This window comes from Anas acuta, chromosome 36 (genome assembly GCF_963932015.1).
Source record: "Anas acuta chromosome 36, bAnaAcu1.1, whole genome shotgun sequence".
Classification (NCBI taxonomy): Eukaryota; Metazoa; Chordata; class Aves; order Anseriformes; family Anatidae; genus Anas; species Anas acuta.
The window spans coordinates 117,832-134,292 of record NC_089014.1 but is presented as its reverse complement, the minus strand read 5'-3'; the positions used below and the strand labels follow the sequence as shown (position 1 = coordinate 134,292).

Sequence of the window (16,461 nt, the reverse complement as noted above, 5' to 3'; positions counted from 1 at the left end):
TGCCGCTGCCGGAAGTCGCCGTGCGTCACCCGCTAGGCCCCGCCCAGTTCCGGGCAGCGCGCATGCGCACCACCGCTCCCGAAGCTGCGCCGGGCGGAAGTAACCGCGCAGGGCCGGGATCACGCTGGGTCCTAGCGCCCGGCCGTGCCCTAAGAGCGCCCCCTAGGGGCGACCCCTGGAATAGGGGCGGGGGGATTTGGGGGCAGGAATGGGGGATTTGGGGCAGGATTGGGGGATTTGGGGTCAGGAATAGGGGATTTGGGGTCATGGAAGGAAACTGGGGAAAGGGATGGAGAATATTAGGGTGTTTGGGGGGGATTTGGGGGCAAGAATGGGGGATTTGAGGGGGTTTTGTGGGGGATTTGGGGGCAGGAGTGGGGAATTTGGGACAGGAATGGGGGATTTGGGGTCAGGAATGGGGGATTTGGGGTCAGGAATGGGGAATTTGGGGTCGTGGAGGGGGATTTGGGGAAAGGGATGAAGAATATTAGGGTGTTTGGGGGGGAATTGGGAGCAAGAATGGGGGATTTGGGACAGGAATGGGGGATTTGGGGTCAGGAATGGGGGATTTGGGACAGGAATGGGGGATTTGGGGACAGGGATGGGGAATTTGGGGTCATGGAGGGGATTTGGGGAAAGGGATGGAGAATATTAGGGTGTTTGGGGGGGATTTGGGGGCAAGAATGGGGATTTGAGGGGGTTTTGGGGGGGATTTGGGGGCAGCAGTGGGGGATTTGGGACTGGAATGGGGGATTTGGGGGCAGGAATGACGGATTTGGGGTCATGGAGGGGATTTGGGGAAAGGGATGGAGAATATTAGGGTGTTTGGGGGGATTTGGGGGAAAGAATGGGGGATTTGAGGCAGGAATGGGGGATTTTGGGGCAGGAATGGGGAATTTGGGGTCATGGAGGGAACTGGGGAAAGGGATGGAGAATATTAGGGTGTTTGGGGGGGATTTGGGGGCAAGAATGGGGGATTTGAGGGGGTGTTTGGGGGGGATTTGGGGGAAAGAATGGGGGATTTGAGGCAGGAATGGGGGATTTTGGGGCAGGAATGGGGAATTTGGGGTCATGGAGGGGAACTGGGGAAAGGGATGGAGAATATTAGGGTGTTTGGGGGGGATTTGGGGACAGGAATGGGGGATTTGGGGTCCTGGAGGGAATTTGGGGAAAGGTGTGGAGGATATGGGGGTGTTTGGGGGAGATTTGGGGGCAGAAATGGGGGAATTTGGGGTCCTGGACGGTATTTAGGGAAAGGGATGGAGGATATCGGGGTGTTTTGGGGGGGATTTGGGGACAGGAATGGGGGATTTGGGGTCCTGGAGGGAATTTGGGGAAAGGTGTGGAGGATATGGGGGTGTTTGGGGGAGATTTGGGGGCAGAAATGGGGGAATTTGGGGTCCTGGACGGTATTTAGGGAAAGGGATGGAGGATATCGGGGTGTTTTGGGGGGGATTTGGGGACAGGAATGAGGGATTTGGGGTCATGGAGAGGATTTGGGGAAAGGTGTGGAGGATATGGGGGTGTTTGGGGGAGATTTGGGGGCAGAAATGGGGGGATTTGGGGACAGAAATAGGGGAATTTGGGGTTCTGGAGAGTATTTAGGGAAAGGGATGGAGGATATCGGGGTGTTTTGGGGGGGATTTGGGGGCAGGAATGGGGGATTTGGGGGCAGAAATGGGGAATTTGGGGTCATGGAGGGGATTTGGGGAAAGGGATGAAGAATATTAGGGTGTTTGGGGGGGTTTTGAGAGCAGAAATGGGGGGATTTGGGGACAGAAATAGGGGAATTTGGGGTTCTGGAGGGTATTTAGGGAAAGGGATGGAGGATATCAGGTGTTTTGGGGGGCATTTGGGGGCAGGAATGGGGAATTTGGGGTCCTGGAGGGTATTTGGAGAAAAAGATTGGGCATTTGGGGATGTTTGGGAGGGATTTAGGGTCGTGGGGGGGATTTGGGAAAGGGATGGAGAATGTGGGGGATTTGGGGAGGGATTTTGGGGTAAGAATGGGTGATTTGGGGTCGTGGAGGGTATTTGGGGAAAGGGATGGGACATTTGGGGGGTTTTGGGGACAAGAATTTTGTGGGGTCCAGAGTGTGGCTGAAAACAGGGATGGAGCATTTGGACGGGGTCCCGAGAGCATTTAGGGGATCCTGCGAATATTTAGGGACAAATTTGGGGCATTTGGGGGCTCCTGGGGGTATTTTGGAGACAGATATTGATCATTTGGAGAATTTAAGGGGTTATTTTGGGGTAAAAATGGGGAATTTGACGTGGAAGCTGTGGGGATTTGTATATAGGAACAGGGTTTTGGGGGTTTTGGAGTATAATTGAGGACAAAAATGAGATATTTAGGATTTGTGGGGTTATTTAGAGGTAAGAAGAGTGAATTTGGGGGGATTTATGTACGGAAAGTGGATTTTTAGGGTCTTGAACTGTTTTTGAGGACAAAAATGGGATATCTGGGGGATCCGGGGACATCTAGGGGGTATTTAGGATCAGAGAGAGAATTGGGAGGTTCTGGGGGGGATTTAGGGACACAAATGTGGGATTTTGGGGGGTATTTAGGGTCAGGGACGCGGCGTTTGGTGACCTGGGGGGAAATTTGGGGACAGAAACGAACATTTTGGGGGTGGTATTTAGGGGCGAGTGGGGGGGATTTGGAGTGAGGGGATAAAGGGATGGGGCTTTTAGGGGTCGTATGGGGACATTCATGGGGCGTTTAGGGGGGGTCTGGGGAAGTTTGGGGCCAAAAATGGGGATTTGGGGGGTTTTATTTAGGGACCTGTGTGGGAGAAAGGCACAAATTGGGGGCGAATTTGAGGAAAATTTGTGGACGCTGTGAGGGATTTGGTGAACATTCAGGTTTTTGGGGGTGCTGTGAGGGCTTCTGAGCGTGTTTTGGGACATTTCGGAGCCGTTTTGGGGCGTTTTGGGGCGTTTTGATGCGATTCGGGGAGCGCCGCGGCCTCCCCGCCGCCATTTTCCCTCCCGCCCTCCCGCAGTCCTCCACACTCCCCCCCCCGCCCTCGGCGAGGGCCGCTCTACCCTCCTCGTCTCTATGGCTCCTCCCCTTCTGCGCGCTGAGCCGCGGCCGCTACTTCCGGCGACGCTCTGCGCTTCCTGTCGCGTCTCGGTGGTTCCGGCGTGAGGGCAGCGGCGGCGGTGAAAGTCACTTTGACGGGAACGGCGGCGGCTGGTGCGGGGGGGGGGAACTGGGAGCGACTGGGAGCTACTGGGAGAGCACTGGGGGTCTACTGGGAGCACTGGGAGGGCACTGGGGGGGCTGGGTTTTACTGGAGGCACTGGGGTGACGCTGGGCCTTACTGGGAGAGGTTTGTAGGGTTTACTGGGAGCACTGGGTGGACTGGGGTGGTGACTGGGGCTTACTGGGAGCACTGGGAGGGGTTGCTGGGCTTTACTGGGAGCAGCGGGGTAATTGGGAGGCGTCACTGGGCTTTACTGGGAGCACTGGGAGAGATCTATGGGGCTTACTGGGAGCGCTGGGAGGGGTTACTGGGTCTTACTGGGAGCGCTGGGAGGGGTTACTGGGTCTTACTGGGAGCGCTGGGAAGGGTTACTGGGTCTTACTGGGAGCGCTGGGAGGGGTCACTGGGTCTTACTGGGAGCGCTGGGAGGGGTTACTGGGCCTTATTGGGAGCGCTGGGAGGGGTTACTGGGCCTTATTGGGAGCGCTGGGAGGGGTCACTGGACCTTACTGGGAGCGCTGGGAGGGGTCACTGGGTCTTACTGGGAGTGCTGGGAGGGGTTACTGGGCCTTACTGGGAACGCTGGGAGGGGTTACTGGGTCTTACTGGGAGCGCTGGGAGGGGTCACTGGGCTTTACTGGAGGCATCACAGGGGCTTACTGGGAGCACTGGGAAGGGTAGTTGGGCCTTACTGGGAGTGATCACTGGGCCTTACTGGGAGCACTGGGAGGGCTCCCAGGGCCTTACTGGGAGCCCTGGGAAGGATAGCTGGGCTTTACTGGGAGCCCTGGGAAGGACAGCAGGGCTTTACTGAGAGCCCTGGGGGGGTTCACAGGGCCTTACTGGGAGGGATCCCTGGGCTTTACTGGGAGCACTGGGAGAGCTCCCAGTGCCTTACTGGGAGGGCTCCCAGTGCCTTACTGGGAACAACATCCAACCACCTCTTACTGGGAGCACTGGGAGGGATCACTGGGCCTTACTGGGAGCACTGGGAGAGCTCCCAGTACCTTACTGGGAGGGCTCCCAGTGCCTTACTGGGAACAACATCCAACCACCTCTTACTGGAAGCACTGGGAGGGATCACTGGGCCTTACTGGGACCACTGGGAGAGCTCCCAGTGCCTTACTGGGAGGGCTCCCAGTGCCTTACTGGGAACAACATCCAACCACCTCTTCCTGGGACCCAATTGGGGCCGCTATTGACATCCCCAAACCTCCTCCCCCCCCCATAAACGAACTATTAATTAACACCGCTAATTAATTAGCTAATTAACTAATTAATTAACTAATTAATTAATAATTAATTAACTAATTAACCCCCCCCGCAGCCATGGCGGAGGACATCCGGGCCAAACTGGAGCGCTACAAGACCGCGCCCTTCGACAGCCGCTTCCCCAACCAGAACCAGACCAAGAACTGCTGGCAGAACTACCTGGGTACGCCCCTCCCCCCCCCACCCTTGGGACCCCTCCCCCCCACCTTTGGGACCCCCGTGTCCCCTCCCCGGTGACCCCCGTGTCCCCCTTTTATCCCCCCCCCCCCAGATTTTCACCGCTGCGAGAAGGCGATGGCGGCCAAGGGGGCGGACGCCACCCCCTGCCAGTGGTACTACCGCGTCTACAAGTCCATCTGTCCCACCTCCTGGGTGAGTGGTCCCCTCCCCCCCCCCGTGACGTGGCACCCTTGGGTGGCCTCGTGGGCCTCGGGTCCTCCCGGTGGCCATTGGGTGGCACCTGGTGGCCTCGATGGCTTTGGGTGGCCTCATGTCGCCTAGGTGACCTGGGGTGGCTTCGTGGCCCTTGGGTGTCCCTTGGTGGCCTCACGTCTCCCAGGTGGCCCTTGGGTGACCCGGGGTGGCCCCGTGGCCGTTGGGTGTCCCCAGGTGGCCTTGTGGCCCTTGGGTGTCCCATGGTGGCCTCGTGACCCTTGGGTGACCCATGGTGGCCCTGTAGCCCTTGGGTGCCCCGTGGTGGCCTCACGTCTCCCAGGTGGCCCTTGGGTGTCTCATGGTGGCCCTGTGTCCCTTGGGTGACCCAAGGTGGCCTTGTGGCCCTTGGGTGTCACTTGGGACACCCAATGGCCTCAATGGCTTTGGGTGTCCCTTGGTGGCCTCATGTCCCCCAGGTGGCCCTTGGGTGTCCCGTGGTGGCCCTGTAGCCCTTGGGTGCCCTGTGGTGGCCTCGTGGCCCTTGGGTGTCCCATGGTGGCCTTGTGGCCCTTAGGTGTCCCAGGGTGGCCTCACGTCTCCCAGGTGGCCCTTGGGTCACTCAGGGTGGCCCCGTGGCCCTTGGGTGTCCCTTGGTGGCCTCATGTCACCCAGGTAGCCCTTGGGTGTCCCGTGGCCATTGGGTGTCCCATGGTGACCTCACGTCCCCCAGGTGGCCCTTGGGTCACCCAGCGTGGCCTCGTGGCCCTTGGGTGTCCCTTGGTGGCCTCACATCTCCCTGGTGGCCCTTGGGTGTCCTTTGGTGGCCTCATGTCCCCTAGGTGGCCCTTGGGTGTCCCGGGGTAGCCTCGTGGCCCTTGGGTGTCCCATGGTGGCCTCACGTCCCCTAGGTGGCCCTTGGGTGTCTCATGGTGGCCCCATGTCCCTTGTGGTGGCCCCATGGTGTCCCCACGCCCCTCAGGTCCCCCCCAACCTCCCCGTGGTGTCCCCAGGCCCTCAGCACCTCCAGGACCCCCCCGTGGTGTCCCCAACCAGCACGAGGTCCTCGTGTCCACCCCAACGTCCCCGTGGGGCCACCACATCCCTTTGTGGGGCCACCACGTCCCCCCGGGTGTCCCCACAAGGCCACCGTGTCCCCGCAGGTGACAACGTGGGACGAGTACCGCGAGGAGGGGACCTTCCCCGGCAAGATCTGAGCTTCTCCAACCCGGGGCACGGGGAGGGGGGGGTTGGGTCCGGGGCCACCACCGCGGCCACCAGGAGGTGACACGGATGTCACCGGGGCGGGGACGCCGCCGGCACGGGGGCGGTTGACAATAAAAAGGGTTGAACTGGCCCGTTTTGGGGGTGTTTTATTGAATTTTTTTCATCGCCAGGTTCTCGTGGTGGGGACGTGGGGGATGGAGAAAACGGGGCGAGAACGGTTCAACGTCGAAATTTTATTAATTAACAAAATTTAAATTGGGGAGGGGGGGACAACCCCTTGCTCGGTCACCCGAGGGTCCTCGAGGTGTCCCCCCCCCTGGTGTCCTACGGGACCAGGGGACCGAGCGGGGGGGGTTGGAGACCCAGGGGCAGGTTCGGGGGGGGCAGGACCCCGGGGAGAAGCGGCGTCAAGCCCAGGCCACGCAGCGGCAGCGCTCCCAGGAGGGCTCCTGGAGGGGGGGGGGACACGGGGTCAGGACACCTCCAGAAGTGGTTTCTCCACCCAACCACCCTTCCAGCCATCCATCATCAATGGTTTTTAATCCATCATCAATAGTTTGACCACCCATCCATCATCCTTCAATCAATCATCAATGGTTTATCCATCCCTCAATCCATCATCAATGGTTTCTTCATTCTTCAATTAATTATCAATACTTTCTCCATCCTTCCATCCATCATCAATAGTTCCACCACCCATCCATCATCTTTCAATCAATCATCAATGGTTTCTCCATCCATCCATGATCCTTCAATCAATCATCAATGGTTTCTCCATCCTTCAATCAATTATCAATACTTTCTCCATCCTTCCATCCATCATCAATGGTTTCTCCGTCCATCCATGATCCTTCAATCAATCATCAACCGTTTCTTCATCCCTCAATCAATCATCAATGGTTTCTCCATCCTTCATCATCAACGGTTTCTCCATCATCAATGGTTTCTCCACCTCATCCATCCATCCATCATCTTTCAATCAATCATCAATGGTTTCTCCATCCTTCGATCCATCATCAATGGTTTCTCCACCCAACCACCCTTCCAGCCATCCATCATCAATGGTTTTTCATCCATCATCAATAGTTCCACCACCCATCCATCGTCTTTCAATCAATCATCAATGGTTTCTCCATCCATCATCAATAATTTGACCACCCATCCATCATCCTTCAATCAATCATCAATGGTTTCTCCATCCCTCAATCAATCATCAATGGTTTCTCCATCCTTCAATCAATTATCAATACTTTCTCCATCCTTCCATCCATCATCAATGGTTTCTCCATCCATCCATCATCCTTCAATCAATCATCAACTGTTTCTTCATCCCTCAATCCATCATCAATGGTTTCTCCATCCATCATCAATAGTTTCACCACCCATCCATCGTCTTTCAATCAATCATCAATGGTTTCTCCATCCATCATCAATAGTTCCACCACCCATCCATCATCTTTCAATCAATCATCAATGGTTTCTCCATCCATTCTTCCATCCATCATCAATGGTTTCTCCATCCATCCATCATCCTTCAATCAATCATCAATGGTTTATTCATCCTTCGATCCATCATCAATGGTTTCTCCATCCCTCAATCAATCATCAATGGTTTCTCCATCCATCATCAATAGCTCCACCACCCATCCATCATCTTTCAATCAATCATCAATGGTTTCTCCATCCTTCAATCAATCATCAATGGTTTCTCCATCCCTCAATCCATCATCAATAGTTCCACCACCCATCCATCATCTTTCAATCAATCATCAATGGTTTCTCCATCCTTCAATCAATTATCAATACTTTCTCCATCCTTCCATCCATCATCAATGGTTTCTCCATCCATCCATCATCCTTCAATCAATCATCAACTGTTTCTTCATCCCTCAATCCATCATCAATGGTTTCTCCATCCATCATCAATAGTTTCACCACCCATCCATCGTCTTTCAATCAATCATCAATGGTTTCTCCATCCATCATCAATAGTTCCACCACCCATCCATCATCTTTCAATCAATCATCAATGGTTTCTCCATCCATTCTTCCATCCATCATCAATGGTTTCTCCATCCATCCATCATCCTTCAATCAATCATCAATGGTTTATTCATCCTTCGATCCATCATCAATGGTTTCTCCATCCCTCAATCAATCATCAATGGTTTCTCCATCCATCATCAATAGCTCCACCACCCATCCATCATCTTTCAATCAATCATCAATGGTTTCTCCATCCTTCAATCAATCATCAATGGTTTCTCCATCCCTCAATCCATCATCAATAGTTCCACCACCCATCCATCATCTTTCAATCAATCATCAATGGTTTCTCCATCCTTCAATCAATTATCAATACTTTCTCCATCCTTCCATCCATCATCAATGGTTTCTCCATCCATCCATCATCCTTCAATCAATCATCAACTGTTTCTTCATCCCTCAATCCATCATCAATGGTTTCTCCATCCATCATCAATAGTTTCACCACCCATCCATCGTCTTTCAATCAATCATCAATGGTTTCTCCATCCATCATCAATAGTTCCACCACCCATCCATCATCTTTCAATCAATCATCAATGGTTTCTCCATCCATTCTTCCATCCATCATCAATGGTTTCTCCATCCATCCATCATCTTTCAATCAATCATCAATGGTTTATCCATCCCTCAATCAATCATCAATGGTTTCTCCATCCATCATCAATACTTTGACCACCCATCCATCATCTTTCAATCAATCATCAATGGTTTCTCCATCCCTCAATCAATCATCAATGGTTTCTCCACCCAACCACCCTTCCATCCATCCATCTTCAATGTTTTTTTCATCCATCATCAATAGTTTGACCACCCATCCATCATCTTTCAATCAATCATCAATGGTTTCTCCATCCCTCAATCAATCATCAATGGTTTTTCCATCCCTCAATCAATCATCAATGGTTTCTCCATCCATCATCAATAGTTTGACCACCCATCCATCATCTTTCAATCAATCATCAATGGTTTCTCCATCCTTCAATCAATTATCAATAATTTCTCCATCCTTCCATCCATCATCAATGGTTTCTCCATCCATCATCAATAGTTTCACCACCCATCCATCATCTTTCAATCAATCATCAATGGTTTCTCCATCCATTCTTCCATCCCTCATCAATAGTTTCTCCATCCATCCATCCATCCATCACCCTTCAATCAATCATCAGTGGTTTATCCATCCCTCAATCAATCATCAATGGTTTCTCCATCCATCATCAATAGTTTGACCACCCATCTATCATCCTTCAATCAATCATCAATGGTTTCTCCATCCATTCTTCCATCCCTCATCAATGGTTTCTCCATCTATCCATCATCCTTCAATCAATCATCAATGGTTTCTCCATCCCTCAATCAATCATCAATGGTTTCTCCATCCTTCAATCAATTATCAATGGTTTCTCCATCCCTCATTGTCGATGGTTTCTCCATCCATCATCAATGGTTTCTCCATTCCTCAATCAATCATTAATGGTTTCTCCATCCATCATCAATAATTTGATCACCCATCCATCGTCTTTCAATCCATCATCAATGGTTTCTTCATCTCTCAATCAATCATCAATGGTTTCTCCATCCCTCAATCAATCATCAATGGTTTCTCCATCCCTCAATCCATCATCAATGGTTTCTCCATCCATCATCAATAGTTTGACCACCCATCCATCATCTTTCAATCAATCATCAATGTTTTCTCCATCCCTCAATCAATCATCAATAGTTTCTTCATCCTTCAATCAATCATCAATGGTTTCTCCATCCCTCAATCAATCATCAATGGTTTCTCCATCCTTCGATCCATCATCAATGGTTTTTCCATCCATCATCAATAGTTCCACCACCCATCCATCATCCCTCAATCAATCATCAATGGTTTCTCCATCCTTCAATCAATTATCAATATTTTCTCCATCCTTCCATCCCTCATCGATAGTTTCTCCATCCCTCAATCCATCGTCAATGGTTTTTCCATCCATCATCAATAGTTCCACCACCCATCCATCATCCTTCCATCCATCATCAATGGTTTCTCCATCCATCATCAATAATTTGACCACCCATCCATTGTCTTTCAATCAATCATCAATGGCTTCTCCATCCCTCAATCAATCATCAATGGTTTCTCCATCCCTCAATCAATCATCAATGGTTTCTCCATCCATCCCTTCCCCTTCGATATTTTTTTTCCATCTTTCCATCCCTTTTCACTACTTTTTTCCATCAATCTATCCTTCAATGTCTTCTCCGTCCACCTTTTCACCCCTTTCTCTGGCTATTTTCGGTGAATTCTTCATCCCATCTTCTACTTTTTCACACATTTTTAATTTTTCATGAAATTTCGTGATCTCAGATGGTTTCTCCATCCACCATCTCCCACCCTCCTCCACCTGGTGGTCCCCCATCCCCTCATCCCCACCACGTCCCCCCCCCCTTGTCCCCTCACCTGGAGACAGGTCCCGCCGCAGCAGCGCTCGGTGGGGGACGCAGGTGACACCGGGGCGGCAGCCGGAGCCCTCGACGCACCACGGAGCTGCAGGAGATACGGGAATTAGGGGGGGACGTGGCCCGGAGGAGGGGCACGGCGGGGGGAGGACGCGTGAGGAGGTCGTGGATGGAGAAGGAGATGGAGGATGTCACGGGTGCGTTGGGGACATCACACACGGGGGTGTCACGGGTGGACAGAGAGGTGGAGAATGTCGTGGAGGAACACCAAGAGGTGGAGAACGTTGTGGAGGAACACCAAGAGATGGGAAGAGGAACATCAAGAGGTGGAGAACGTTGATGGAGGGATACCAAGAGGTGGAGAACGTTGATGGAGGGACACCAAGAGGTGGAGAACGTTGATGGAGGGACACCAAGAGGTGGAGAGAGGAACACCAAGAGGTGGAGAACATTGTGGAGGAGCATCAAGAGATGGGGAGAAAAACACCGAGAGGTGGAGAACGTTGTGGAGGGATACCAAGAGATGGAGAATATTGATGGAGGAACACCAAGAGGTGAAGAGAAGAGCACTGAGAGGTGGAGAACATCGTGGAGGGACACCAAGAGGTGGGGAGAGGAACACCAAGAGGTGGAGAACATCATGGAGGAACACCAAGAGGTGGAGGATATTGATGGAGGAACACCAGGAGATGGGGAGAAGAGCACCAAGAGATGAAGAACGTCGTGGAGGAACACGAAGAGGTGGAGAACTTTGATGGAGAGATACCAAGAGATGGAGAATGTCGTGGAGGAGCACCAAGAGGTGGAGAACGTTGATGGAGAGATACCAAGAGGTGGAGAATATTGATGGAGGAACACCAGGAGACAGGGAGAAAAACACCGAGAAGTGGAGAACGTCATGGAGGAACACCAAAAGATGGAGAAAGTTGATGGAGGGACACCAAGAGATGGGGACAAAAACACCAAGAGGTGGAGAACGTCGTGGAGGAACACCAAGAGGTGGGGAGAGGAACACCAAGAGATGGGGAGAGGAACACCAAGAGATGGAGAACATCGTGGAGGAACACCAAGAGGTGGAGAACGTTGATGGAGGAACAGCAAGAGGTGGGGAGAGGAACACCAAGAGGTGGAGAACTTCATGGAGGGACACCAAGAGATGGGGAGAAAAACACCGAGAGGTGGAGAACGTCATGGAGGAACACCAAGAGGTGGAGAGAGGAACATCAAGAGGTGGAGAACGTCATGGAGGAACACCAAAAGATGGAGAAAGTTGATGGAGGAACACCAAGAGATGGAGAGAGGAACACCGAGAGGTGGAGAACATCGTGGAGGAGCACCAAGAGATGGGGAGAAAAACACCAAGAGATGGAGAACGTCGTGGCCCCAAAGGGATGTCGTGGTTGGACAGAGAGCTGGAGAACATCACGGAGGGACACACGGAGGGACGTCAAGAACGGACAGACGCGTAGGGGACACCAGGGTGGGGGACAACGGGGACGTCATGGACGGCCCCGTGACACCGTGGATGGATCCATGGGGACATCCTGGCCACGGGGGGAGTCCCACACGAGAACCTCCTCGAGAAGATCACCCCAAACACCCCACGGCCACCTCCCACCCCGTGTCCCCGCGGTCCCCAACTCACGGCAGACGCTGGGGACGCGCCAGGGTCCCACGCGGACCTTGGCCTGGCGGCAGGCGGCCTCGTAAGCGCCCAGGACCTCGCTGAGGACCTCCTTGTCCCCGGGGGCTTCGCAGAGCTCCCAGAGGCAGACGTCGAAGAAGACCCTGGGGTGGACCGCGGCGTGACAGCCCCCGAAGGGACCTTGGGGGTCCCGCAGGACGCCGCAGAGCTCGGTGTGGACGAAGGCTTTTTTGGGGGGCTGGCGGCAAGGGGGACAGGTGGGTCCGGGGCAGGGACGGTGACAAGTGGCCGTGGTGGCCTGGTGGAGGTGGTCGTTGTAGGGGTGGCCGTCGAAGTTGCCGCAGAGGCCGCAGGTGACGTTGCGGAAGCTCGGGGACACGGTGACGGCCACCGCCGCCCCGGGGCCGGCGGTGACGCGGAGGCCGAAGTCGGCCACCAGCAGGGTGGTGGCACCCCGGGGTGCCAGGCACACGGCCTGGCCTCGCAGGCAGAAGGGCAGCGACACCTTGGAGCCGTCCACCTGCGTGGGGTGGGGTGGGGTGGGGTGGGTTGGAGGCACCCAGTAGGTGCCCGGTCCTACTGGTTCTCCACCCTGGTCCTCGTAGCAGATATTTGTCGTTCTACCACCCACCCCATCTCCTTCATCCATCCAATTTTGTTCCTCCTTTTCATCTTTTCATCTTTTTTTCATCTTTATCTGTCCAACCTTCTCCATCTGTCCGTCCGTCCGTCCATCCATCCATCCATCCATCCATCCATCCATCCATCCTTCTTCTCTGTCCATCCCTCCACCTCTGCTCTTCTCCCATCCCTTTTCCCAAGCTCTTCTCCCATCCCTTTTTCCAGGTTCTTCATCCATCCATCCATCCATCCATCCATCCATCCATCCATCCATCCATCCATCCATCCATCCTTCTTCTCTGTCCATCCCTCCACCTCTGCTCTTCACCCATCCCTTTTCCCAAGCTCTTCTCCCATCCCTTTTTCCAGGTTCTTCATCCATCCATCCATCCATCCATCCATCCATCCATCCATCCATCCATCCATCCATCCATCCATCCTTCTTCTCTGTCCATCCCTCCACCTCTGCTCTTCACCCATCCCTTTTCCCAAGCTCTTCTCCCATCCCTTTTTCCAGGTTCTTCATCCATCCATCCATCCATCCATCCATCCATCCATCCATCCATCCATCCATCCATCCATCCATCCTCTTCTCTCTCCATCCCTTCTTCATTCACTTTTCCATGTTCTTCACCCATCCCTTTTTCCATGTTCTTCACCCATCCCTTTTTCCATTTTCTTCACCCATCCCGTTTTCCATTTTCTTCTCCCATCCATCCATCCATCCATCCATCCATCCATCCATGCATCCTCTATTTCTCCATCTCTGCCCTTCTCCATCCCTTTTTCCATGTTCTTCATCCACCTACCTGTCCTCTTCTCTGTCCATACCTCTACCTCTATCTTTTTCTATCCCTTTTTCCAAGTTCTTCAACCATCCATTCATCCATCTTCTTCCTTCTCCATCCCTTCTCCATCCCTTCTCCATCCTTTTTTCCACGTTCTTCATCCATCCATCCATCCATCCATCCATCCATCCATCCATCCATCCATCCATCCATCCATCCCTTCTTCATTCACTTTTCCATCTTCTTCACCCATCCCATTTTCCATGTTCTTCACCCATCCCTTTTTCCATTTTCTTCATCCATCCCTTTTTCCATTTTCTTCTCCCATCCATCCATCCATCCATCCATCCATCCATCCATCCATCCATCCATCCATCCATCCATCCATCCACCCATCCATCCACCCATCCACCCATCCACCCATCCACCCATCCACCCATCCTCTTTATCTATTCCTCCATCTCTGCTCCTCTCCATCCCCTTTTCCATGTTCTTCATCCACCTACCCATCCTCTTCTCTGTCCATACCTCTACCTCTGTCTTTTTCCATCCCGTTTTCCAAGTTCTTCAACCATCCATTCATCCATCTTCTTCCTTCTCCATCCCTTCTCCATCCTTTTTTCCACGTTCTTCATCCATCCATCCATCCATCCATCCATCCATCCATCCATCCATCCATCCATCCATCCATCCCTTCTTCATTCACTTTTCCATCTTCTTCACCCATCCCATTTTCCATTTTCTTCACCCATCCCTTTTTCCATGTTCTTCACCCATCCCTTTTTCCATTTTCTTCACCCATCCCTTTTTCCATTTTCTTCTCCCATCCATCCATCCATCCATCCATCCATCCATCCATCCATCCATCCATCCATCCATCCATCCATCCACCCATCCACCCATCCACCCATCCACCCATCCACCCATCCATCCATCCTCTTTATCTATTCCTCCATCTCTGCCCTTCTCCATCCCTTTTTCCATGTTCTTCATCCACCTACCCATCCTCTTCTCTGTCCATACCTCTACCTCTGTCCTTTTCCATCCGTTTTTCCACGTTCTTCAACCATCCATTCATCCATCTTCTTCCTTCTCCATCCCTTCTCCATCCTTTTTTCCACGTTCTTCATCCATCCATCCATCCATCCATCCATCCATCCATCCATCCATCCATCCATCCATCCATCCTCTTCTCTATCCATCCCTTCTTCATTCACTTTTCCATGTTCTTCACCCATCCCTATTTCCATGTTCTTCACCCATCCCTTTTCCCATTTTCTTCTCCCATCCATCCATCCATCCATCCATCCATCCATCCATCCATCCATCCATCCATCCATCCACCCATCCACCCATCCTCTTTATCTATTCCTCCATCTCTGCTCCTCTCCATCCCTTTTTCCATGTTCATCCATCCATCCACCCATCCACCCATCCATCCATCCTCTATCTATTCCTCCATCTCTGCCCTTCTCCATCCCCTTTTCCATGTTCTTCATCCATCTGCCCATCCTCTTCTCTGTCCATACCTCTACCTCTGTCTTTTTCCATCCCGTTTTCCAAATTCTTCAACCATCCATTCATCCATCTTCTTCTTTCTCCATCCCTTCTCCATCCTTTTTTCCACGTTCTTCATCCATCCATCCATCCATCCATCCATCCATCCATCCATCCATCCATCCATCCATCCATCCTCTTCTCTCTCTGTCCCTTCTTCATTCACTTTTCCATCTTCTTCACCCATCCCTTTTTCCATTTTCTTCACCCATCCATCCATCCATCCATCCATCCATCCATCCATCCATCCATCCATCCATCCATCCACTCATCCCTTATTTATTCCTCCATCTCTGCCCTTCTCTATCCCCTTTTCCATGTTCTTCATCCACCTACCCATCCTCTTCTCTGTCCATACCTCTACCTCTGTCTTTCTCCATCCCTTTTTCCAAGTTCTTCAACCATCCACTCATCCATCTTCTTCTTTCTCCATCCCTTCTCCATCCTTTTTTCCACGTTCTTCATCCATCCATCCATCCATCCATCCATCCATCCATCCATCCATCCATCCATCCATCCATCCATCCTCTTCTCTCTCCATCCCTTCTTCATTCACTTTTCCATCTTCTTCACCCATCCCATTTTCCATTTTCTTCACCCATCCCTTTTTCCATTTTCTTCTCCCATCCATCCATCCTTCCTTCCTTCCATCCATCCATCCATCCTCTATCTATTCCTCCATCTCTTCCCTTCTCCATCCCTTTTTCCATGTTCTTCATCCACCTACCCATCCTCTTCTCTGTCCATACCTCTACCTCTGTCCTTCTCCATCCCGTTTTCCAAGTTCTTCATCCATCTTCTTCCTTCTTCATCCCTTCTCCATTCTTTTTTTCACATTCTCCATCCATCCATCCATCCATCCATCCATCCTCTTCTCTCTCCATCTCTTCTTCATTCACTTTTCCATTTTCTTCACCCATCCCTTTTTCCATTTTCTTCTCCCATCCATCCATCCATCCATCCATCCATCCATCCATCCATCCATCCATCCATCCATCCATCCTCTTCTTCACGCCTTTTTCCACGTTCTTCATCATCCATCCATCCTCCACCCAACCATCCTCTTCTCTTTCCATGTCCTTCATCCCTCCCTCCCTCCCCCCTCAGCCTTCTCCACCTCCCCACCCTCCCATCCCTCTCTCCACCTCCTCCATCCACCCCCCCACCCATTTTTCCTCCCCCCTCACCCCCTTCTCCACCCCTTCCACCCCTTGCCCATCCCCACCCCTCTCCCCTTCCTCCTCCTCCTCCTCCTTCTCCTCCTCCTCCTCCTCCT

The 16,461-nt window shown here is 52.3% G+C and overlaps 2 protein-coding genes across 3 annotated transcripts; one reads left to right on the top strand and one right to left on the bottom strand.

Annotated features, from left to right (window-relative positions):
• Nucleotides 1-3,038: 3,038 nt before the first annotated feature.
• Nucleotides 3,039-6,211, top strand: COX6B1 (cytochrome c oxidase subunit 6B1). 2 transcript variants are annotated; one of them, XM_068664730.1, is made up of 4 exons: nucleotides 3,039-3,199; nucleotides 4,537-4,644; nucleotides 4,753-4,944; nucleotides 5,091-6,072. In XM_068664730.1, the coding sequence occupies exons 2-4, from the start codon at nucleotides 4,539-4,541 to the stop codon at nucleotides 5,129-5,131; spliced, it is 339 nt and encodes a 112-aa protein (XP_068520831.1). In that variant the 5' UTR covers nucleotides 3,039-3,199; nucleotides 4,537-4,538; the 3' UTR covers nucleotides 5,132-6,072. The 2 variants fall into 2 exon arrangements, with proteins under 2 accessions (XP_068520831.1, XP_068520832.1); XM_068664731.1 differs by having other exon boundaries at nucleotides 3,040-3,199; nucleotides 4,753-4,853; nucleotides 6,017-6,211.
• Nucleotides 6,212-11,963: 5,752 nt separating this feature from the next.
• Nucleotides 11,964-12,924, bottom strand: LOC137846672 (kielin/chordin-like protein). Its single transcript, XM_068664735.1, has one exon. It carries the CDS (start codon nucleotides 12,866-12,868, stop codon nucleotides 12,074-12,076), a length of 795 nt encoding a protein of 264 aa, XP_068520836.1. The 5' UTR covers nucleotides 12,869-12,924; the 3' UTR covers nucleotides 11,964-12,073.
• Between the last annotated feature and the right edge of the window lie 3,537 nt (nucleotides 12,925-16,461).